This window comes from Crotalus tigris, unplaced genomic scaffold (genome assembly GCF_016545835.1).
Source record: "Crotalus tigris isolate CLP2741 ecotype Arizona unplaced genomic scaffold, ASM1654583v1 scf7180000018270.1253626, whole genome shotgun sequence".
NCBI classification, from domain to species: Eukaryota; Metazoa; Chordata; class Lepidosauria; order Squamata; family Viperidae; genus Crotalus; species Crotalus tigris.
The window spans coordinates 848,847-874,973 of NW_024096916.1; the positions used below are offsets into that span (position 1 = coordinate 848,847).

The following is a 26,127-nucleotide window of genomic DNA, read 5'->3' on the forward strand; positions in this document are numbered from 1 at the left end:
GTGGAGGCAGCTTGATAAGCCTCGCTGGACTGAAGAAGAAGGTAAGAATAGATCAATTGTATATAATGATTACCCCTCAAATATCAGAGAAAGTTACCATTATTCATACAGCTTCCTAATGTCCTTTTCAACATACTTCCTGACTCGAAACTTGCATAACAAAATATGTATGTTTGATAGCACTGTGCACAAAAAAAAAGCATTCTGGAAAATGTTTTTCACTTTACTAAATATTAAAAAAAACTCTGTTTTGTATTTGGATGGGATGCCAACTCAGTTTTCAGGATTGCTGACTACACTGGAAGCAGAAAATACAAATCATCATCATCACCATCATCATCACCACCACCACCATCATCATCATCATTATCATCATCATCCAGGAAGAAAGCAGTTCCCAAACTCTTCTGTAACTTTGCCAAGAAAACTGCATGGTTGCAGTTGCTTGAATTAGAGTAACTCAAGATTAGCTTAACATTTTACAAATAATGTGCTCAAACATTAAAATTCTGGGAGTTGAAGTCCACAAGTCATAAAAAGGTCAAGTTTGAAGACCCTTGCATTAAAAGAACCAATGCAGACATGCAACTAAATTTACTTGTCCTCAGTCCCAAAGAATGCCATTAGTAAATTAAAAATTCTAGGAAATCTTTGGTTAGCCTATACATTTGGATATTAGGATGACCCAACATTAAAAAGAGCAGCCAAGGTTTCAAGTGATGTTCCAGAATCATTTTTTTTTTTTATGGATGAAATATGCTCAATTCAACCTGTCAGTGAACAATCTGGTAGTGATGTTCTGAACTACTTTAAGTTTCCAAATACTTTCCAAGAGAATTTCCATGTTCTGCCACTCAGATTCTTTCAGTGCAAGATAATTCTACAACTTATAATGTCCTGACAGATTCCAAATAATGACAATATAGGCAGAGTAAAACTATTAAATTCATCCATTTCCCAGTGCCATCACGAATTACTGATATTTCTCCTCGGCTTACAAACAAGACACAGAATTCTTTTGCTCTGGCTTCATTTCCCACATCAGATTTGGACTCCTCTAGTGATGCTAAAATTTCATCAAGAGATTGAAAGCAGTAAAGGTCAGAACAGTCAAGCCAGAAAGAAAAGCAAAATTAGTCTGAATCAAACTGTAAATCAGATACAAATATGATAATGCAAAATTTCAAAGCAAACATGGGAACAGAAATAGCACATAATATTATAATAGGAATGATCTTTCACGAAGGTATTAAAGCTGAAATATAGGTAAGGATGGTCAGAGATTCATGATCTGTAAAATCTTTGCCTTTTTAGAATATATAAGCTCCTTTCTCTATTGTCTCTAATCTTTTTTTTTTTTTTTTTTTTTTTTTAAGAACTCAGCAATGGGTTTAATTCAAAACAGTTGTGCTTTGGTAATATAGGAAGTATTCATGCATATTAGTGTGTTCTTGATGATTTTACCCAAACAGCTGGCATTGGTTCTGATCTGATTTATCTAAGGTAGACTGATTTATAACAAGAAAACAGTTTTTTTATTATTGTTGTTGTACTGTATACTTTTTGAAAAAAACTACTGATTCATGCTCAACTCTGAAGACTTCAGAAATACATCTAGGAAGCATTTTTGTTAATAAATAGAACAGGCATTGTCCCTTTCCAGGACTTTTGTTAAACTTTTTTATTTTACCTACAAACATGGAATTCCATGGTAATTTCCTATTCTAGTACTATGCAGCTCTGAACCTGCATAATTTCATAACCAAGAGAAGATGAGTCAGCTGCTGCCACCTGCTGCAGCATATCTTATTTCCTTCTTTAATTTTTTTCCTTTTAAACCAGATATATAACAATCATCATCATCATCATCATCATCCATCCCAGTATGGGAACATATCATGGCTCACTAAGAGCCAACATCTCAGATAGTGAAAAGCAATACTTGATAGTGGTCAGTTTCAGGAAGGAGCAAATCATCAATCAGGTGGTGTCTGTCAGGCTAGTTTATGCAAGAAAACAGTCTTTCTGCAGCAAAAACAAAAAGAGAATAAGTGGGAAGCAGAAGCTTAGTCTGGGAGGTCTTATTAATTGAGTACAGCATGCTCAGATTGATAAGGTTATAAAGGCTACTATTTTATAGAGCTTAGAGAAATATTGCTCTTCACCCAGGTCACTTGAGCGAGCTCTCTGGTTTTGTGTATGCAAAGATATCTGGGAACCACTTCCAATAATCATACAGTTCAAAGTATAATTTCTCCATTGAACTCTTTGTGCAAGTGGCAAAATCTTGGTCATGCAGTTCAGTTGTTTCAGGACCTTAGACAGATGGGACTAATTCACAAGGGAAACTACATAAGCCTTGACTAAGAAAAGTGATAAGCAGTGAACCTTTGCTGCCCTTATTAAGGATTATAAAAGAGGCTGGGAGGGAAAAGTGATTTGATAAGACATAATGAGGCTAATATAGTCATACAATAAGACCTGCAAAATATATATCTGAGAAGGAAACACAGAAATCTAGCAGCAGATGAAGCTATATGAACCAAGAGAGCAATGCCATCTCTTTCACAGATGTTCCCTTGATAATTGAATCCTATTTTAAAGGGTTCTGGCCATATAATTCATTTAAGTGCAATTTAGAGCATTCTATGGGGTTAACAAACAAGCCTGTTTGTTCGCAAGTAATGTACTTTCCACAGGGGCAAGCACTACACTTAGGGTATGTTAAACATGCTGTTAGAAGAACCACAAGGCATAAGCTATTGGAGAGAGAGTGAGAACAATTATCTACAATAACACTGCTTGAAAAACGTGTAAAGAGGAAATAGTACCAATATAATCAGGAAACGAAGCAGGGGATGGGGAGGAGAGAATATATTAAAACCTGAGGATGGAGAAGCACCCTGAATTCACCTAATTCATACTTTTACCCAAACCAGAATATAACTTGTAAATGCTGCCTGCAAACTCAAATACATAATACACATTCCTACAAGTAACAGATGGCTCTATAACTTACATAGATACCCCAGCTTCTTCATCTGCTGATTATAGATACCGTAAGTTTTGGGTTTTGTAAAGATAGAGTTCCATGAAAAGATGTCGGTTAAAGGGTAGAGTTTTCAACTTCTCACAGCCTCAGGCTAACACTTTAGAATCTTCAAGAAGCTGTAAAAGCCCAACAAATTGAAGTAGAGAAACATACCAAACAATTAAAAAAACAAACCCTAGCATAAATTTCTAGTTGTCCATATTTTTCTTTTCAATAAAAATAAGTAAATAAGCCAGATTTTTCTCTCAGAACAGGTGTATTTGTTTGTTTGCTTGCTTGCTTGGTTTGTTGTCTTATAATAAGTCTCGTGTTTTTTTTCTTTGTGCAAGTTATGGAATTGGATATTGAATTTCAGTTTTTATTCATACTTCAGGTTATGTTCAGGAAAACACAGAGTTTTAAAAAATATTGTCAAAACTTTGAAACCTCTCCGGATTTTGGGAGAATACACTTAATTTGGAGCAATCCAGCATTATTTATCTCATACAGATTTAAGTTAGGGTATAGATGCAATACACCAAAACAAGAGACAAGACCAGGATGTGGAAAACCTAGATGGCTTCTGAAAGAGAAGATTTAGGACCTTCAATCTTCTACCCTCAGGGCCTAAGCAATTTTGATATATATCCATATGGCAAATTCTTTATGTTCCCCCATAAAATGTACATTTCCCAAAAATGCAAAAAAAATGAGACCAATGAGGGGGAAAATATTACATTTTTAACCTAATTTGTAAAATTATGTATACAACAAAATATATAAATGTATATAATAAGGAAAAATGAGTTTTAAAAATGGGTGTTAATTGTGCACAAAAATTATACAATGTGTGTGTGTGTGTGTGTGTGAACTGCATTTCAATTGGTAAACTAATAAGCTAAAGATATAAGCTGAAGAAAATTAGAAAGTAAAAATATAAACAAACCTAACCCAACATTTTTCCCCATTTCCTAAAAAACAACTACTTGCTTGAGGCTGTTATATCAAATTTATAAACTTCAGAAGTCTGAAAAGATTATAATTGTAACGAGAGTGAAAGATTAGTTTGCATGACGTTTTCATAAATATTCAACTTTTACAATATTCGAGGAGATCTTATTTAAATATTTCTTCCCTGTTGAATCAAACATTGACATCACATGAAGCACACACATTTGAAATAGCTTGAATTCCAAAAGAAAGCAAATAAGACTATTGACATTTATTTTTAATAAACCAATAGTTAGCTTTCTAAGAGTATGATTATAACAGCACCAGTTTTCCTGAAACTAGAATCCATTTTATGTTGTAAATTACATGTCTCTTTTTAAAAATACTTAATTAAATTTCTACAAAAGATAAAATATAAGAAACAAAAAAAGGAAAAGGAAAAATATAGGGGAAAGTAAGATGCAAAGGAATAAAGAAAAATGAAGAAAAATAGTTTCTGACTCTCTTTGATACAATTACAGCTATAAAATACATTAATGTTTTGATCTAAAATTCAGTAATATCCAACAATTCTATAACCATAAACATTTCTAATGATTAATTCCCAAAATTAATGTAGCATTTCTTTCAGTTTCTAGAAAAATGTCCAAAAGTATTTTCCACATTAAAACAAAATTGTCTTTCTTTAATTAAGATAACTAATTTTGCCATCTCAGCCAGTTCTATTAACTTAATAATCCAATACATTTTGTCTCTGTATGCAGTATAAGATACTCAGCACAGGATTTTGATCCTACCCCTCACTTTTAATGGTGTTTTCCAAATTTATCCTCCTAGTGATTGTTCCTGGCCATTTGTCTGACAATCTTGACCATAAATGTCCATTTTATTTTAATGCTTTAATTTTTATTCTGATCTGTGGCAATAATAAAAGATTGAATTGTCTATACCATCATCATCATCTTAAATTCAAGAGTATCATTACTTCATGAACAAAATCTGACAAGAGAAAAAAATTAATGCATATGAGTATCAAATTAAAAAAAAAAATCCTCCACCCTCCATCTCTCCAAAATCTCCAAATACTTTGATAAAAATAAGTGGCACATTTTCATATTTTCAGAAAGGCACATGAAACAAAAGATTCAGTTTGGGCTCAGTTCATTTATAGTCACTTTTCCCTCCAGTGGAACATCAAAATGAAGATTCAAAAAGGAAACCAACAGTATAAAAGTATATTATAATTGGCAAAACGTGTATCATTTTTAGCTTTCTGGAGAGACATTGATTGCTTCCTACAATAACATTAAAAGCAATACAGCACATTCTGTCCCTGAATAAAATTTCTTAGAGAAATAATGTTCACTGAAGTAGAAAGCATCACACTTGAATTCACCTACATTCCAAGCACCACTTTTCTGAAAGGGTCAATCAGATCTATGACAAAAACCCTTTGTGTACACAAAATAGGAAATTACAACAATAACAGCCACAAAATCACAGGAACATTGTATCTCTGATACCACATCATTATGGCATAGAAGTGTTTATTATCCCTTTTCAGATAAATTATTTAACTGCTAATACTGCATTGTAATATTCTTTTTATTTTCTCTTTAATAAGGGGATGCTAAGATGGTGACGAGGGGAGGGAGAGAAAAGGCTATGTTTTCAACAACGCTAATAGCATTTGCTTTGATATGAGAGTCAATTCATACAAATAAAGTCAAGGTATAGCCACACAATTTTCAAACTATTTATCTTTGTGGCTTTATAAGGCAATATATAGTAAATCGAGAAATGTATTAATGTTACCTGCTGTGATCAAGTCAAACAAATATGGGAAAAGTCAGATTCCAACCTTCAATTCAAGGCTTCTGTATTGACATTTACAACTGACTCAATATGTTTTGCAGCTCAAGGTGAAGGACAGTGTGGTGCAGCATTCCCCACTCAGGGAGCTGAATGCTTTTTAGTTCAATGAGAGAATGAAAGGGCACCTTCCTGCTTTGTAAACAATATATAGGCAATGTGGCCCTCACAACTCCATGAAGTGGAAGAGAAACAGCAGGGGTTTCATTACTGTGGCCTTTCTGCATTTCTCAGTTGAGAGAACTCTCTTGCTCCATGTGCACAATCTTTTGTAGCTGTGGATCTCACCTAATCTTTATAGCTAAGCTTATTTTAAGATTTATAAAACTTGCTTCAAAATGGTAAAAACTGCACTGCCTATATGTGGCAATTGTGTTGTTGATATTAGTGTGAGAGGGCTCTGAAAACCATGACAATAAGTAACAAACAAGCAATAAAAAAATTAGGGGCTATGTGAGTTGAGGATTCAGGTTTTTTCTCCCTAGTCTAATGTCAGAATCACCCATTTTCGTCTTTTTTGGAGGGGGGGAATTGCATGAATCATAACTTCTTTATGTACATGCCACATTATTGCTTATAAAATTCTGCTTGCTGCCAAGACCACTTTGCTTTAATTCAAGCACAAGATCCAATTCAAGTTTTAAAAGCAACCCCACCTTCTGCCATGTGCAATTCAGTATTATGTATCTTTACTTATAAATTCCAAGACTGTTCCGTAGGAACAGCAGAAGCAGAATGCTGAAGTGTTAGAATGGACAGCATTATTTCTTGATTTAACACTCCCTGCAGGGAGAAAAAGATGTTTTGTGCATTTGGGAAGAAATTCTCTAGCCTATTTTAAACTATATATATATATATATATATATATATATATATATATATATATATATATATATATATATATATATATATATATATAGTTCCCTGTTTTCCAAAGAGTAAAAATGGAGGACTGAGATGATATATGTGTTTAATCTAAAGATGATTCAAGACATTGTTTTGGGGAAAGAAACAATATTTTCCCCAAGTGTATTGTTTTATATCTATGTGTGCTAGTAAAATGTTAGTGCCTTTCAAATGTCTAGGATGGCACTCACAAACAAGAACAAATGCCATCAATTTTCCATATCATACCATTGCGGGTCACACAAGACATGGTACGATGCAGTGAATTGTTTTGGGAAAGGTCTCCTTTAACTGTTGTGGCATATAGTTATTGATTAACTAGGTAAAGTATAGTTCAATTAACCCCCTAAAATATACCTGACAAATAACAGTCATCATAATATTTTCTCTGTAAGTAGGATTTACATGATAATCTTGAAAGCAATATAAAGAACAGTAAGAGCAATAGCATTCTCCAGCATGATTGGATGGAGAACCCACAGATGGGTTGTCTTAATCTATCTGCTCCAATTAGACTAAGTCTGAATCTTAGTACCGCCTCCGCTGTGCCAAATTCACCCCAGTTTTAGACTTAGTCTCTTTGCTCTAAAGACGTGTTTTTTTCTTCGCTCCTGGAGCAGAAGACTGCAGTAATTTCTCATTCACTTTGATTTAGACTAATTATTTCATTATTGATTATTTTTTATATTTAACCTTTTTTTTCCATTATCTGGAGTTCACTCCTCCTCAAGCCTGGCTGCCCGGCTGGGCTGACAGGCTCGGCACCTTCCTGCGTGCCCTTCCCTTTCAACTCATTTCAGAGAACTTTCACTTCATGAATTAAACAGCTTTAAACAGCCGTTTTCACGATCCCCACCAGCCAGCTCTTCGTCAGGGGCCTCCGAATTTTAAACTGCCGCCCAGACGATCTCCTTCACAGTCAGCTGTTCATCGGAAGATCCGTTTCATGGAGACAAGCCTCGCTGACTTCCTGGGACTCCGGAGATGAGGGTAAGCCTTGCCGATCGTCAGGGGGGATCCGCAAGCGGCGACGCATGTCGTCAGGCCTGGAGGGATCATTTTAAGGTCCCTCAGCCACAGTAGACGTTACCAGAAAGGGGGGATCTGCAAATGGCAAGCTGCCTGTTATTTCAGCACCGCTGCCCAGCTGATCATCTCAATTACCCTCAGCCGCATTAGGAGCCCAAGCGTTTCTTCGGAATGAGGGCTCATTGCAATTAAGGCTTCAGACCACGCAGGCCTCCTCCTCAATGGTCATTTTGGTGCACAGACAGTTGTGGTCGCCATTTTGAGGCAGCTGCAGCCACCATTTTGAACAAACACTGAGGCCTAACTGCCTGCAGGAACATTCCAAAGGACAGTTTTTTGATGTGTTTGAAGCTGCGGCCGCCATTTTGACTGATTACTGTCATTCTTATGAACCCTGACTGAATTGGGGAGGGCAAGCTCATTCCGGAAGGACACACTGCCTATCATTAACCCCCACTGCCCCCCCCCCTCACCGGGGCCGGATTGTCTCTGCTGGGCTCCCTCAGTGATATTACAACACTGAGGGCGGGGCGTTTTCGCTGAGGTTGAGCCCTCAAGGTGTATTCAACAATCACTCAGCATGGCAGAAAAAGCTTCCACCGAACCGGCCAAAAGGAAACATGCTATGGAGGCAGGGGGAAAAAATGCCTCAAAACGAGCCAAGTCAATCAAGGAAACCAATAGTCAGCATATGTTGGAGGATGAGTCCCACAGGTTGAGAGCAGTTTCCCCAGGTCAGACAGGCACCACCACAAGAGGAAGGTCCATCTTTGAACACCTTTCCTCACATTGTGCCTTGGCCCCAGGGGCCTGGTCTCCCCCCAGGGGAAGTTCTCAATCTGAATCAGTCACAAGGGCTGTTCCAGGGACACAAGGTGCAGCTGGTCAGGACAATATTACTTTGGGACTCAGGCTACATTCACTCCCACTGCAGCGGGGCTCCGCTCTCCTGAAGCTCAGATCTTAAATCCTGAGCAACTTCAGGCCATGATAGCTCAAGCCGAGGCTCAATTCATGGCTTCTACCACTACACAGCCACCCACAGCACCTCCACAGTCCATATATCATTCCCAATCTCCAGATATCATTGATGAAGCCTCATCGGACTTAGAATCAACAGGGGCTGAAACATCAGGCCTGATTATGTCAGATGATGAAGGCATTACTCCATCTGACCCTGCTCCTCCTGTCAGTCTCTTTAATTTTTTATTACTCAAGGCTTGCACAACTGCAAACCTTCCTCAGGAACAGGAGACCCCACCTACAACATCTAAAGTTCTCACGCCATATATGCTGAGCCCTCGGTCTCTCAGAATCATATTCCCTGCCCTCCCTTTTTTTCTCAACATAGTTCAGAAACAATGGGAGAATTTAGGATTTCTTTCAAACCCCGGAGCCATAGAAAAGACACTATTCAATGTGGCTCCTTCCCTGGCCTCCTTATTGGAAATTCCCCAGATTGATGAACCCCTAAATTCACTGTTCCCCAATGCTAGCATTCCAGAGGATGTTAACGAGGCACTTAGGGCAGAGGATAAAAAGATTGAGGCTGCCTTACGCAGGTCCCATTTGGCGTCAGCCTGGGCAACAAAGGCATCAACATCCATGGCCTTCTTTGCCAGGGCTTCAGTCCTATGGCTACGTGAGCTCCAGGACATGATTCCTCCAGACCAACTCAGAGCTCATCAAAATCTGGGTAAGTTGGTTGCTGCATCCCAGTACTTGGCCGATGCCTCTCTGCACACGGCCAGATACACTGCCCGGACCATCGCTGCGGGCATCTCAGCACGAAGGCTCCTTTGGCTCAGGAATTGGCGAGCAGACACCAAGGCCAAATGGCGTCTCGCCTCTAAACCTTACACAGGTGGACATCTCTTTGGTAAGGCCCTAGAACCTTACTTAATAGAAGGTAAGGACAAACGCAAAACTCTTGTTAACTCAGCAAGGAAAGGAGATAAGCATTCAGGGAACAGTCTATCGCAGGGCAATTACCAAAGGCAGCCCTTTCGGCCAGCTCCATCCTGGGACTGGGCCCAGGCATCTCGTTCTTCCTTTCAGAGACAAGAACGACAGCATGGATCGTTCAGCATATAGAAGCCGACCACAGGTCCAGACCAAGCGGCCCTTTTGAGGCGCAGGGGGTCGTTCCTTTAAATGAGGCAAGTGATCTCACAGTCTCACCTCCTATAGGAGGCCGGCTGACCCTTTATTCCAACACTTGGGCAGCCACTACTACAGACTCATTGGTGTTAGATACCGTCACTCAGGGTCTGAGACTAGAGTTTTGGTCCAGACCACCTGACAGGTTCCGCTCTTGCCCTATTCCCAGGAACAGGACTAGAGCGGATCTTATGTCAGAAGCCATAGCTCATCTATTACAAATACAAGCAATTGAACCAGTACCACAAGACCAAGAAGGACGAGGATTCTACTCAAACCTCTTCATCATCCCTAAGACTTCGGGGGGCTGGAGGGCAATCTTAGACTTAAAAGGTCTAAACCTTTACCTGATGTATAGGAAGTTTAAGATGCAATCACTGCAATCAATCCTGGCTAGCATCAGACAAGGAGACTTCCTTACATCAATAGACCTGACTGAGGCATATTTGCACATTCCTATTTTTACTGACCACCACAAATTCCTCAGATTCAGCTATGCCCAACGCCACTGCTAGTACAGAGCCTTACCATTTGGCCTCTCATCAGCACCGAGAGTATTCACAAAGGTACTGGCAGTGCTAGCAGCCCACCTTAGACAGATTCCAATTAGAATTCAATGCTATCTAGATGACATATTGATACAGTCATCATCATTCCAGAATGCTCAGTCAGACCTCGCCCTAGCCATCAAGACCCTTCAGGAGCACGGGTTTTCTGTTAATTTCCAGAAAAGCCATACTGTACCAACAACTCGGCTCCTCCATCTGGGTGCTATTATAGATACAAACAATTGTATGGTCTACCTATCACAGGACTGACGGAACTCTATTCAGACCCTTGTACGTCAGATCCGAAAGGACAGAGTAGTAACATTGGCCTTGTTATCACAGCTACTGGGAAAGATGGTGTCCTGCGTGCAAATTGTGTCATGGGCACGTCTCCATGCCAGAGAATTACAGTGGCTTCTTCTTCCATTTCAGAGACTTCACACCAGCACATCCCACCAGAAGGTCCGAATTCCACGGTCGATGTTGAACTCCCTTCGTTGGTGGGACTCTCCGGCACTATCACGGGGAGCAGAATTCAAAGAACCAGACAAGATTACCATCACCACAGAAGCAAGCCTGTTTGGTTGGGGGGCACAATTCCAGACACACTGGGCTCAAGGTCGGTGGTCCAATCAGCATCTAAAGAACAATATAAACGGCTGGAGCTCAGAGCCATACATATGGCCCTAAAGAGATTCAGCAGCATAGTACAGGGCCAACATGTCCTGGTTCTAACCGACAACATTACAGCCAAGGCCCATGTCAACAGACAACGGGGAACAAGATCCAGGCCTCTCATGCAGGAGGCCAAATTGCTGGGGTATTGGGCGGAATTGAATCTTGCTTCCATCAGGGCAGAGCACATATCTGGAGTGACCAATCAACATGCGGACTCACTGAGCAGAACCACCGTGGACCATGTCGAATGGCAACTGGACCCGAAGGTGTTCAGAGAGATTGTGGACAGGTTTGGTTCCCCAACCTTAGACCTTTTTGCCTCCCCAACCAACTCACAACTTCCCAGATTCCTTTCCAGGTTTCCGTCTCCATCAGCGGAGGGGACGGATGCGCTCCGCAGTCCTTGGCCCAGAAAACTGCTTTATGCCTTCCCTCCCTTACCGCTTCTTCCCGCCACGATCTGGAAGATTCTTCACGAACGGGCAGAGGTCCTCCTGGTTGCACCGCATTGGCCGAGATGTTCATGGTTCACTGACCTGATGGAGCTCTCCACCTCCCCTCCTTGGAGGATCCCAGCAAGTCGCATCTCCCTCATTCAAGGGGAACTATACCATCCGGACCCTTTGTGGCTCCAGTTAACTGTCTGGCACTTGAGAGGCAGGCCTTAGGCCGAGACTCATATTCGTCAAGGGTCATAGCCATGATTCAGCAATCCAGTCGACCCTCGACGAATAGAATATATGATGCCACGTGGAAGAGCTTCTGTAATTGGTGTTCAGATCACAAAATTGACCTCTTGGCCATTTCAGTGCCAATTATCTTGGAGTTCCTGATGAATGGCCTGGACAAAGGGCTCTCCACAAGCACCATCCGTAGACAGGTAGCAGCACTTGCCACGGTAATTACTTGTGGCAATGACTCTTTGACACATCACCCCATGATATGCTCCTTCCTAAAGGGAGCTAATAATGCCAGACCACCAACTGTACACAGATACACCTTGTGGGATCTTCATCAGGTTTTATAGGCTCTTGTTTCTTCACATTTTGAGCCTATTGACACTTGTTTGTTTAAACAATTATCGATGAAAGTGGCATTTCTTGTTGCTGTAACTTCAGCCAGAAGAGTTTCTGAGCTGGCTGCTCTTTCAGTGAGAAAGGACCTGTGTACTTTCCATAATGACAGGGTAACCCTTAGGCTAGACCCCTCCTTCATGCCCAAGGTTAATTCCTTGTATCATAGATCACAGGAAATAGTTTTGCCGGACTTCTGTCCTAACCCATCTAATGACACAGAAGTACAGTGGAACAAGTTGGATGTGCGCAATATATATTACATTGTTATATACAGAGAACCTCATCTTTCCGCAAAACTGAGGCTCTATTTGTGTCCTTTCACCCTTCGTCACTAGGACAGAAGGTAAGAAACCTTCTGTCCTAGTGACGAAGGTCCACAATAGGCAGATGGATTAGAGCTTGTATTTTTCTGGCATACCAGACTCAGTCGCTGCAAGCTCCTAGACATATCACGGCACATTCCACCCGAGGCGTAGCTACTACAGCTGCTTGGGCTACCCAGGCCTCCATAGAGGAGATTTGTAGAGCAGCAACATGGGCCTCGCCCTCTTCCTTTGTCCGTCACTACAAGATGGACAAATATGCCTCTTCTACGGCTTCATTTGGCCGCAAGGTACTAGAACACACATTAACATCGGACGGGACCCATGCCCAAACTAATTCCCACCCTTAGGGACACAGGGCTTTGGTATGTCCCATCCGTGGGTTCTCCATCCAATCATGCTGGAGAAAGGGGCGTTGTCTTACCTGAACGCCTTTTCTCAGCATGATGATGGAGAATCCACTCCCTCTCATAAGGTCAGTTGGCCTGGTTCCGATATTGATCAGACGCGTCGGACTAAAGTCTGAGTATCGCCTTAGCCTAAAACTGGGGTGCAATTGGCACAGCAGGGGTGGTACTAAGATTCAGACTTAGTCTAATTGGAGCAGATAGATTAAGACAACCCATCCATGGATTCTCCATCATCATGCTGAGAAAAGGCGTTCAGGTAAGACAACACCCCTTTTTATAACATTATCAAAGTACATATTGCATCGCTGTAACCTTACTGATTCTTGGTTTGTAGACTTTAAAAGTCACAGTCAATGTGGCATACATTTTCCATGTTTTTGCCATTCAAGAATGCAAACTAAACTCTTAATAAAGGGTAAAGACTGCTCATACTAAGGGCTGTTTTGCTGACCTTTTGGGCACTAGATCTGCTGTCAATTTTATGTCTGATTAGAGAGAGACAGAGACAAGATAGAGAGAGAGAGACAGAGACAAGACACACAGAGAGAGAGAGACAGACAGACAGACAGACACACACAGACACACACAAACACATACACAGAGAGAGAGAGAGAGAGAGAGAGAGAGAGGATCTAATAGTTGCTTAATGGTTCTTGTTTTATTGCTGTTTGACATTGGGATGGTATTTGACTGGAATAGTGTATAAATGCAATAAATATATGAATAATAATAAGTGATCAAAAGCTACATCTCAACAGAGACAACCACATTTCAGTTCAGAGCATTGCTTTGAAGTATTACGCACTATTTGTGACAAGCACAAAACAATCATGAAGCCCAATCCTTTTATTTGTTTTTTTAAAAGACAATCTCAATATGCTTTTGAAATTGTTGATTACATTATCATGGTCTGTAATGGAAGATAGAGTATGTGGGTTCTTTTTTCTTTTGACTAGGACAGAAGAAAATGATTCTCAGGAGCCTACTGCAACAGTCCACTTTGTCATAACATTATTATAGTTCAAATACATCAGTTATGACTCTGGATCAGAGAGTGTGACGTTTGTCAAAAGTCTCCTAAATTTCCTTTTGTCTCATATCACATTAATCATATCACAAGCCAAAAGTCAGTAAGGTTACAGCTATAGACATTTAGCTCTCACTCAATAGGTTTTTCATGTGAGTCTGTTTATTTCTTCTGTCCCTTTCTATGTATTGCCTCCTACTTTCATGTCCCATCAGCGTGCAAATAATTTTATTCCTCATAAATTAATGAATTTTGAAGAACTAAAAGCAACTCTCATTATTTTTATTTTTAAATTATACCTACAAATCACTACATATTTGCAGTAAGAAATTGTTAATTCTAATCCTATATGAGTGCTACTTTGGTGTGGAGGTTAAAGCCACCGTAGAAAGAAGTCAATGTTGAACCACTTTTGAAATCTTGCCAAGAAAACTGCAGGGACTAGTCCAGGCAGTCGCCAGGAGTCAACACTAATTCAAAGGAATATATACAAATGTTTGTCATCTTTTTCCTTGTAGACATTTCATTACCTAAACTAGGTAACATCATCAATGCAAAAAAAAAATCTGCAACAAACCAAACCAAGCTTAGAGAGCCCTTATTTCAACCCTGAGCTACAAATATTTGTCATGTATGATTGCTTCACACTAAAATGTGAAATGTCTCTCCTACTGTGAATGTTGACCTAATTATTCTTTATTACTGAAGTTGCAGGTGGGAATGCAAATAAATTTGTCTATTTATTTATCTCATTTTTGTTCTTGAGCTCAAACTGCTCTAGTGTGTGTGGTTTCCCCCCCCCATATTTTCAATATCACCATAATCCTGTGGTAAATTAAGTTGAAAGAGAGTGGATGATCCAAAAAATCCCAGAGAGCTTCTAAATCTGAATCAGCCTTGTGCCAGCCCAGTATCTTAATAATTACACTACACTGGCTCTCTATTTGAGTGTGTGTGTGTGTGTGTGTGTGTGTATAATTACAACTTTTAACAAGAAAAAGACAAATAAAAACCAAAAAGTGCAAGAAAAGAAAAAAGTCGAAAAAAGAAAAATCAGATAAAGAAGTGGCTTCTGATATTCCTCACAGCAGTTATAAGTATAAATACATTTTGACTTCTCTCTCTAAATTTTTACGTTATCTTTTTCTACTACCGTGTTGCCCCAAAATAAGACCTACACCAAAAATAAGCCCTAACTTGATTTTTGGGGAGGTGGGCCTAATATAAGCCCTACCCCAAAAATAAACCCTAGTTTTGGGGCAAGCACACACCTAAAAATCAAGCTAGTGCAGGAGTGGGGGGGGGCAGAGCTGCCTGACCCACCCTGCACCTGCTTACCTTACCAGAAGGACCACCGCAGCCAGGCCTCTCATGCCCCAACACCTGTTGCTTCGCTGTCTTAGTTCTTCTGTGGTTGCTTGAGGCCACATGGGTGGTTGCGCCGATCACATTGGTGTCCCTGCTTGTGGGAAGAGGCCTCTGGCCTGAAGCATCATACAGCCTCCTGCCATGAGTGGCAGTACTGGCCTGAAGCACCATGCAGCCTTCTGCCATGGTGGTGGCACTGGCCTGAAGCACCATGCAGTCCCCTGCCACATGGCACTGGCACTGCGTGCCATGTGGCATCTGGAGTAAGCAGCAGAAAGTGGCTGCTGAAGAAGTAAAGCAGTGATGCAACAGGTATCTGGGTGTGGGAGGCCTGGTTGCAGCAGTCCCAAAGTAAGACATGCCTCTGCTCATGAGAGGAGGCCTGAAGCATCCTGCGGCCTCCTGCCACGAGTGGCGGCACCGGCCTGAAGCTCCATGCAGCCTCCTGCCACGAGTGGCAGCACTGCCCTGAAGCACCATGCGGCTTCCTGCCATGAGTGGCGGCACTGGCCTGAAGCACCATACAGCTTCTTGCCATGAGTGGCGGCACTGGTCTGAAGCACCATACAGCCTCCTGCCATGAGTGGTGGCACCGGCCTGAAGCTCCATGCGGCTTCCTGCCATGTGGCATTGGCACTATGTGCCATGTGGTGTCTGGCTGCAAGCGCCAGCAAGTGGCTGCTGAAGAAGTCAAGCAGTGGTGCAACAGGTGTCCAGATGTGGGAGGCCTGGTTATGCCAGTCCCAAGGTAAGACATCACCCGAAAATAAGACGTGGTGCCTCTTTTGGAAAAAAAAATATATAAGACAAGATCTCTTCGGGGAAACATGATATCCAAGCAGAAATAATAATAATAATAATAATAATAATAATAATAATAATAATAATAATAATAATAATAACCCCCAGTGAGGCACTACCTTGACGTGGTTGTGGGGCTTGTGTACTCTGAGGAAGATGAGAGCTATGCCAGAGGTTCAACCATACTGGACAGGTCTCATCAGAGGAGTCAGACAAAGAGTGTCTCTCCCATAAAAAATATGGTGAGACGTAAATTTCAGAATGCCATACCGGCTCGGACGTCGCCCGGGTTAACAAGGTCCGCACTAGATATTGGAGTTCCTGGATATCTGGTGAAAAATGGGTTACAGGACTCAGGACTGTTGGCTGAGCAACCAGGGCTAGCAGCTGCAGAACTACTGGAAGAAAAGGTGTTTACCCGTCGCAGGTACACAGTGATGGAAAACAAAGAAATAATGATCTGTTACTACAGATCAAGTCCAACAAGGCGAGGATATCTAAAACGAATGCACCAATTCTGGAAAGAACAACATCCAGAATCAGAAATAACAGAACAGAGACTAGCAGATCAACGCCGATTTATAACACGAAATAAAGTATTCACAGAAACAGAATTGGACGAACTGCAAAGGTTTACCCAGGGCAAAGAAATCAAAGCCTTACAGAAGTAATTCAGAATGTAGAGGCAAACCAGGGGGAGTTGGCAGTGAAAGAATCCAGTAGAGATATACAACTGTTCTCATTTGGAAACCAGGCACCTCTTCCTCAGGAAGAACAAAACCCTCTAACTAAAGAAATAAAAGAATTGAAACAAAGAATAACTGAGCATCTAGAACAGCACAAAAACAACAGAATAAGGCTGCCTGCATTGAAGCTTGTTCCAAAGAAACAGCTAGCACAAGCATTAAAAGATGCAAATACTGCAATAGCAAGTATAAGCACCAATTCACTGCAAGAAACAAACCAACTAATGTACAGCACAGCTGCAGTTATAACAGAATACCTGGGATGTAAAATCAACAAAAAAGAAAACAAACAAACAGTGCACCACAAAAATGGAAGGTTAGACTAGAAAATAAGATCAGCAAGTTAAGATCACATGCAAGCAAGCTAGAACAGATGAAAGAAAAGAAGCTGAAGAACAAGAAGACCAAAGAATACCTAATCAAGAAATACCACTTAGAAACAAGGAAGATCAAGGAAGCACTGGAAATAATAAAGCAACAAATAACAGCTATAGCCAGGAAAATCAGTAGATATGAAGCTCGAATTGCAAACTATAGGCAGAACCTCCAATTTCAATCCAATCAGAAACGTTTCTACCAATCCATCAATGGAGAAACTGCAAGGAATCAGTCAGTACCTGACAAGGAAGAAACAGTGCAGTTCTGGAAGCAGATATGGGATAACCCAAAGAAATACAACAAGGATGCGCTTGGTTAAAAGAGGTGGATGCAAATAAAACAGAAGTTGAAATGAAAGAACTAGTAATAACAACAAAAATGGTAGAAAAAAGAGCAAAGAAAATCAAAAATTGGTCAGCACCAGGTGAAGATGAACTGCATGGGTTTTGGTTGAAACATCTAACTGTTATACACCCACTCATTGCCAAGCAGTTCAACAATATACTACAAGGAGGAGAAATTGAAAAGTGGCTAACAACTGGGAAAACCTACCTAATAATGAAAAATCCAGCAAAAGGGGCAACACCAGGTAACTACAGGCCAATTACCTGCTTACCAACAACTTTCAAATTACTAACTGGTGTGGTAGCTGATGCAGTACAACAGCATCTAGTTGAAAACAATCTCTTTCCACCTGAGCAGAAAGGAAACCGCCCCAATAGCAGAGGAACAAAAGATCAACTCCTAATAGACAAAATGATCTTGGAAAACTGCAAGAGAAGGAAGACCAACCTGAATGTGGCATGGATTGACTACAAAAAGGCATTTGACTCTCTGCCACATGATTGGATAATCAAGTGCCTAGAAATAACAGGAGTAGTAGAAACATCAGAAAATTTGTGCAAAAATCGATGGCACAATGGAAGACACAGTTGCAGATCAATGGTGAAAAGCTGGGAGAGGTTAATATCAAGAGAGGAATATTTCAAGGAGATTCATTATCACCATTACTATTTGTTATTGCACTGTTTCCTCTGTCAACAATACTGAATAACTCAGGACATGGTTATCAAACATCAAAAACATCTGCTAGACTATCCCACCTCCTTTACATGGATGATCTGAAGCTGTATGGAAAAACATCATCTGAAATAGAATCGCTGCTCAACACTGTCCGTATATATAGCCAAGATATTGTAATGGAGTTTGGCTTGGACAAATGTGCCACACTTACTATCAAACAAGGAAAAATAGTGAAAACTGAAGGAATCAAGATGCCCCACGAAAATAACATTAAGAGTCTGGATGAGGAAGAGTACTACAAATACTTGGGTATCCTTCAAGCTGACAACATCAAGCACACTGAAGTCAAGAAAAAGATTAGAGGTGAATACATCAAGAGAGTGAAGAAGATCTTAAAGTCCAAACTCAATGGAGGAAATACCATAAAGGCAATCAACACCTGGGCAATCCCAGTCATTAGGTACACAGCTGGAATAGTGGACTGGACTCAAGCAGAACTAAAAGCAATGGATAGGCAGACCAGAAAAATAATGACAATGAATCATGCCCTTCATCCACGCAGTGACATTGATAGACTTTATCTACCAAGGCAAATAGGTGGGCGTGGAATGCTACAAGTACATCAGATGGTTGAAGAAGAAAAAATGGCTTTGGAAGAATATCTGAAGAACAATGATGAAGATGCACTGAAATTAGTATATCAGGAAGGCTTACTAACTACTGGAGAGACCAAACTGGCCTACAAGAAAGACCAAATGAAGAACAGAATAGAGGCATGGGAAGACAAAGCACTACATGGCCAATACATTAAAAAAATAGCTGGGAAAGCAGATAATAATAAAACCTGGCAATGGCTAAGAGCAGGAAAATTGAAGAAAGAAACCGAGGGATTAATTCTGGCTGCACAAGACCAAGCTTTAAGGACAAATGCATACAAAGTCAAAATTGAGAAGACAGCAACAGACAGTAAGTGCCGCCTATGCAAAGAAGCTGAAGAAACAGTGGACCACTTGGTAAGCTGTTGCAAGAAGATTGCACAGACTGATTACAAGCAGCGGCATGACAAAGTAGCAACAATGGTGCATTGGAAGATCTGCAAAAAATATCATTTGCCTGTAAGCAAAAACTGGTGGGATCATAAAATAGAGAAAGTCATAGAAAATGATAAAATTAAACTGCTCTGGGACTTCAGAATTCAAACAGACAAGCACCTGCAACATAACACCCCAGACTTAACAATTGTCGATAAGAAAGACAAAAAAGTCTGGATAGTGGACGTGGCAGTGCCTGGAGACAGCAGAATAGAAGAGAAAGAACTGGAGAAGATAACAAAATACAAAGACCTACAAATAGAAATAGAAAGACTGTGGCAAAAGCAAGCAAGGGTAGTACCAATAGTCATAGGCTCCTTGGGTGCAATCCCAAAACAACTGGAGCACCACTTGAACACCATTGGCATTGACAAATTCGCTATTAGTCAATTGCAAAAGGCGGCCTTATTAGGAACTGCTTCCATCCTGCGACGATACCTATAATACCATCAAACATCTACTTCTGCCTATCCCAGGTCCTGGGTAAGGACTCGATAGGTAGACAAAATGCCAAATCCAGTCTGAACATCTGGCTGACTGTGCGATGATTGATAATAATAATAATAATAATAATAATAAAGTTGGAAGGGACCTTGGAGGTCATCTAGTCCAACCCCCTGTTCAGGCAGGAAACCCTATATCATTTCGGACAAATGGCTGTCCAGTCTCTTCTTATAAACTTCCAGTGTTGGAGCATTCACCGCTTCTGGAGGCAGGTTGTTCCACTGGTTAATTGTTCTAACTGTAGTGGTGAAGTAATTTTTATACCTGCGTGAAGAGGCTGTTGGTGATCTCCCACCATACAATAGTTTGTTAGGCTTTATTATGATTGATTGAGGATTTTCCTACCCCTATTCCTCTTTCTTTTCAAGAAAACCCCTTTAGAAGGCCATTGAACACAACTGCAATGGTTTGTCTCAGCAATCTGGCCAACTTGAGTTAAATTTTCACGTCTATGTATTGCTGCTGATAGCACTGCTGCTGTGCCAAAGTTAATCAACTTTTAAAATGCTATTAAGCAAAGATTTAGAGATTTTGAAAAGGAGAATCATTATTTATTACCATTTATTTTTTTACTGTTTTCTCCTCTAATTTTAGGAGAGAACAGATGTTTTTCATCATCTTCTTCCCCATAAAATATGTAATTGCTGAGCTGCAATTTGGAACATAAGACAGCATTCAACAATTCATTATCAAGCTGCTGAATAAAGCTATTTAGAACACATGCAAGAACATATCTCATAAGTTAACATATGTGGCAATCTGCAGGCTAAATCTTCCAATTTGTAGCACATTCCTCCTGATTATTGTTCTTTGCAATTGTTTGCATCCTTCTTTTTCAGCACCAGCAGCAGTAATGTTTTATTGCCTGCCACAACCACTTTGCTTTGCAGTAGCCCAGCTGCAACAACTGCACATAAAAATGTCAGCCCTCTTTTTGTTGAGTTCCTAAACAAAATGAAGGAACAGCAATAGTGCCTGTTTATTCATCTACTGTAGCAATTGGCTGTTATGCATCGTCAAAGTTTTCTGAGTGGGGATAGAAATATAAAAGTGTTATTTTGATTGTGATAAAGCACAATGTGGATGTGAAAGAGCCCAGCTATCATTTAGTTCTGTCACAAGACATATTCATGTCATGTCTAAGAAAATGCAACAGAAAATTACAGGCAAGATAAACAGTAAAAATCCACTGGTTTATGATTGGAAGGAGAAATGAAATCTCAAAGAAGTTGCCTTATGCAGTTGTGAAAATTTTCTATCATTTGAAATTCACTGCCACATGTCTGATGGGCTGAATATGATGGGATTCCATGGGGAAATAGAAGGAAAAAATACACAGTCTAAAATATATATTCAGCTTCCCTACAATCCCAACTTTTGCTAATCTAAATTCAGGATTCTAAAACTTGATTAACTACTTAATCAAGTAGTCCTTGATTAACTACTTAGCTTGTTACTAACCAAACCTAGTTTGTTGCTACCAATTCCTTAAATTAACTGCTTAATTTTCATTAAACTGACATTGACTTTAATGACAAAACTGTGGTGTGTGTGTTTGCATATAATAATGTAAGAAACATTTTTTTAAAAAAATGAAATGATCCTTAAGATTAATAATCAAATGTAGCTTTTCTGAGAAACTGGAGCAGTCCTGACAGGGAAAGAGACAAAGTGACTTGCTCCTCACATGTAACTCACATGTAAACTCACATGTAACCCAGGGCCCAGTGCTCTTCAACATCTTCATCGACAATTTGGACGAGGGGATAGATGGGGAACTCATCAAATTTGCAGACGACACCAAGCTGGCAGGAATAGCCAACACTCCAGAAGACAGGCTTAGGATACAGAAGGATCTGGACAGACTTGAACACTGGGCACTATCTAACAAAATGAAATTCAATGGTGAAAAAAGCAGGGTTCTACATTTAGGCAAGAAAAACCAAATGCACAGGTACAGTATAGGGAGTACTTTGCTCAATAGTAGTAACTATGAGAGGGACCTTGGAGTCCTAGTGGACAATCACTTAAATATAAGCCAGCAGTGTGCTGCAGCTGCCAAAAAGGCCAACACAGTGCTAGGCTGCATTAACAGAGGGATAGACTCAAGATCACGTGACGTGTTAATACCACTTTACAATGCCTTGGTAAAGCCACACTTGAAATACTGCATCCAGTTTTGGTCACCGCGATGTAAAAAAGATGTTGAGACTCTAGAAAGATTACAGAGAAGTGCAACAAAGATGATTAGGGGACTGGAGGCTAAAGCATATAAGGAACGGCTGCTGGAATTGGGTATGCCTAGTTTAATGAAGAGAAAAACGAGGGGGGACTTGATAGCAGTGTTCCAATATCTCAGGGGCTGCCACAAAGAAGAGGGAGTCAAGCTATTTTCCAAAGCATCTGAAGGCAGGACAAGAAGCAATGGATGGAAACTAATCAAGGAGAGAAGCAACCTAGAACTAAGGAGAAACTTCTTGAAATTAGAACAATTAACCAGTGGAACAACCTGCCTCCAGAAGCAGTGAATGCTCCAACACTGGAAGTTTTTAAGAGACTGGACAGCCATTTGTCTGAAATGGTATAGGGTTTCCTGCCTGTGCAGGGGGTTGGACTAGATGACCTCCAAGATACCTTCCAACTTTATTATTATTATTATTATTATTATTATTATTATTATTATTATTATTATTATTATTATTAACCTAGATTTGTGTGTGAAGTGCACAGCCCCAGATGTCTTTCTGCATCTTCTTCCAACATCTTCAAAATCAAATTGCTGAAATTGAAAGGGTATAATCAATCAATTGTCAATAATAGTGATAATTTTCAGCAATTTCTTGGTGGTGATGGAGAATGATTAAAATATGTTATGTGTTTGATTAGGCTCAGGATATCTAAATAACAAGCAAAGGAGGGAGGGAGGACCCCTGCTCTGCATGATGTCATCAACCAACTTTCTGTGATTCCTACTTGTCAAAAGTAAAATTAAAAAGATCCTCAGGTATTTAGATAGTGGATGATAATCGTCCTTTACCTAATTTCATGTGTAAAATATTTTGTTTATTTTTGTTTTGTTTTGTTTGATTGAGGTCTGCAGAACGTTTTTATATAATAAACTAGGGGGTGCATTGATGTGGTCAAAGTACAAATGAGCATCCCCATCATAAAAGCTACTTGTTTTCATAGGATGAATCCCACATCCCTCCTTTTTTTCCACATATCCAGTCTTAAAACTTCAGCTATGCTTTTCACTATTCATTGAAACAAAAGCTAAAACTGAATAGCTCCTATGCTGTGAAAAACAACATATGTTCTGAGCCTTAAAACATAGAACCCCTCTGAAGGCAACTATCTTCAATTTCTCTGCTTGAGTTATAATACTCTTCTTGTTTTATTGAGTTCTATTTGAAACGGTTCGAGAAAACAATTCGCTCATTTATTTTTCCACCTTGCATTTTGTTAGAGAAATCAAGAAATGCAGAGGTGGTACTATCTCTTTTATGCAGCATACCCACATAAAGCTGGGAAATGTTTCAATATCCTCCCCCACTCAAAAAACAAAATAGGGGGCACTCAAATACTGACTGAAACTCACTGCCAGCCTTTTATCTGAATTCAGGCTTTCACTTCCAACATTTTTTTAAGTTGCCTGCAAGATCTCTTACATCTAATTAAGCAGCATCAAGTCAAAGAGAAATTGTATCTTTTGCTAGCCAGAGGCAGGCTAATTGTACAGGCTTTGCTTCAAGACATGAAAGAGTTGACTTTGTCCTCAGTATGCCTGGGATGAACCTGAGCAAAAGAGTCCTTGTTATCCTCTCTAGTTGTTCACATCCAACTGCACAATCTGCAACCCCGAACAAGAGCAACAACAACACTCATTTAGAATTTTCTTTGGCAATGAATTGACTAATTGCCAAAGAGTGCTCACCAACTGCTCAAAGATATGCCATTCAACTTATTTCCAGGGATACCTTTTTAAATGCTGGATTTTTTCTTTTAAAGTCCTCTGGGTATCATAAGGGGAGGGATGCGGGGGTGGGGGGGGAATGAGGGAAGTGACAAAAATAGTGTTTGAATGTTTTCTCCCTGATTGCTGCCATACATCTGGCTTTGAATAACCCCCACAGGGAGAGCACAGTGATTGTGGAGTAGCTGAAAGAAGATAACCTCCCCAATAAGGTATGTGAAGAGTGTACTCGGCTATCTAACACAGTGGCACAAAGTTTCATCTTGTTCTGATACAAAGATCTATCCAATGGGAAATGTAATTTTAGAAATGAATTGTAGGGGGCTATCAGATTTTAAAGATATCTCCCCTCTTCCCAATAGTTTTATTTCCCTTAGAAAGAAACTGACAGGCGCTTTTTAAAAAGTGTATTTTTCTTGGTGTTTTGAAAGGTTATCTTTTAGCTTGATTTTAGGTTCTGTGAAACATTGATAACAACCTGCCAGAGCTGATGAATTTGCACTGTTTTTTTTTTTTTTTTTTTTTTTAGAGTCAAGGGGAAAGAAAGATTAGGGTTTTTTTTATATCATGTTTTTTCACATAAAATTACCTGGGAGGGAATAATCTTTATAATAAGCATTTGGAATAGAAAAAGATCCCTTAATGACCAAAACTTTAATAATATAAAACCTCTAGCACCATGCATACATTCAGTAGGGTTAACACCAGAATTACATGGAAGTCAGTGGGATATAAGGATTAAGGTGTTGAAATAGGACTAGAAAGATCTAGCCATGGAAGTTCATTGCATGATCTGGGGTCCAGTTGTGCTCTTATATAGTCTATCTCACCTCCAATATGAATGGATTCTGAGTAGTCATTGATAAACATGCTTGGCATGCATAAATCTTCTATAAAAAAAAAATTCTCTTCTGTAGAATCAGAGGAAATGCTTTTCATTACACAATTCCATAACACTTTGGCTAAGTCCATGGCAAGTCTGACTTCTACAAAGTCTTTAGATTCCTCAGTTTTGATCTTCTGAATTAAAGATCTCATATTGGGTTGAGTAGAAGCATGTGAGAATAAGCATATTATTCACAACTAGTGAAGAAATTTTAAGAAGATGTGAGCCCAAAGGCATCCAGTTTTTCCAAAACACTTTTTGGAAATGTCTTGAAATAATTTAAGCTGTTGATAACCTTTGATACAGAACAAATATTTTGATTGTTGTGGTCCACTACACCGGAATACTGGCAGCACTGAATTATTGAACTTCAAGTTAGTGACAAACTATAGCAGATCCAGACTGTATACTTCTTATACTAAACCTGTGAGCAATCTGAAGTAAAATTGCTGGTAGCTGACTTTCTTCTATCACTGCAAATGAGAAGAAAAAAATTATTATGTGGCTCAGACTATTTACACCTGATTAATATGAATGAGGCATTTCGAAATTAACACAAATAGCATTGCATGATATTTGTTTTTGTTTTTTTTAAAAAAACCTGCATTTTTCATAATACCTGATACCTATGCTGAATCTCATATATAGGTTTTGTCCACTACCAGTGGTCCTATTATTCCTGAAAAAAACCCAAAACAAAACATTTTTTCAGTGTTATAATGGGGCTCAGATAAAACTTTGTTCACTTTTATCAATCCTTGTATTCCTTTTCCATTAGTCTTATTTCAAAGTGATGCTGTCTGCTTGTTTTAAATCATTTTGTCAGAATGTTTTCTTTTTTCCCCCTTGGCTGTTCAGTTCAGAAAGATGCTAAGCACTTGTCAAAGGGACAGAAAGGAGTTACGGGGTGAAGTTGCTATTATTTAACTGGATGACTTTTCTGGACAAAATTGATGATAATTGCTGCCCAGTGTTACTACAGCTTGCTTTTAAATTGTGTTTTTCTGTTATTTTGATGGATCTGCCACAGCAGGAATGTGTACCTTTTCTTAGAGCAAATGGAGATAAAGTCTTTTCTGGGGTATTTTATAATCTTTTCTGTCATCTTTTAATGCATGTCCCTTTCATAAAGAATATAATTTTGATTTTTTTTCTTTTCTTTTTCTTCCATTACTTCACTTTTTATAAGTTTCTTCCACAGCTATAGACTAGGGCCTCTGGGTCTCTGAGAATGTTGTAACAAGCATGATATAACAACCATGCATGTTATAACAAGTATCACATCATTTCTACACAAGATCTTCAGAAAAAGCGATCCACAGATCTATGGGTTCAGCAGCTTTCTT

The 26,127-nt window shown here is 39.6% G+C and overlaps 1 protein-coding gene across 1 annotated transcript in view; it reads left to right on the forward strand.

The window, feature by feature from the left end:
• The window catches only part of LOC120310708 (lamina-associated polypeptide 2, isoforms alpha/zeta-like), a 131,578-nt gene extending 121,310 nt beyond the window's left edge, over positions 1-10,268 (forward strand). Inside the window, exon 2 of the mRNA XM_039349420.1 lies at positions 7,620-10,268. Coding sequence (XP_039205354.1) covers positions 8,777-9,883 — 1,107 coding nt within the window. The 5' untranslated portion in view covers positions 7,620-8,776 and the 3' untranslated portion in view covers positions 9,884-10,268. The remainder of the gene's footprint in view (positions 1-7,619) is intronic.
• Positions 10,269-26,127: the final 15,859 nt, after the last annotated feature.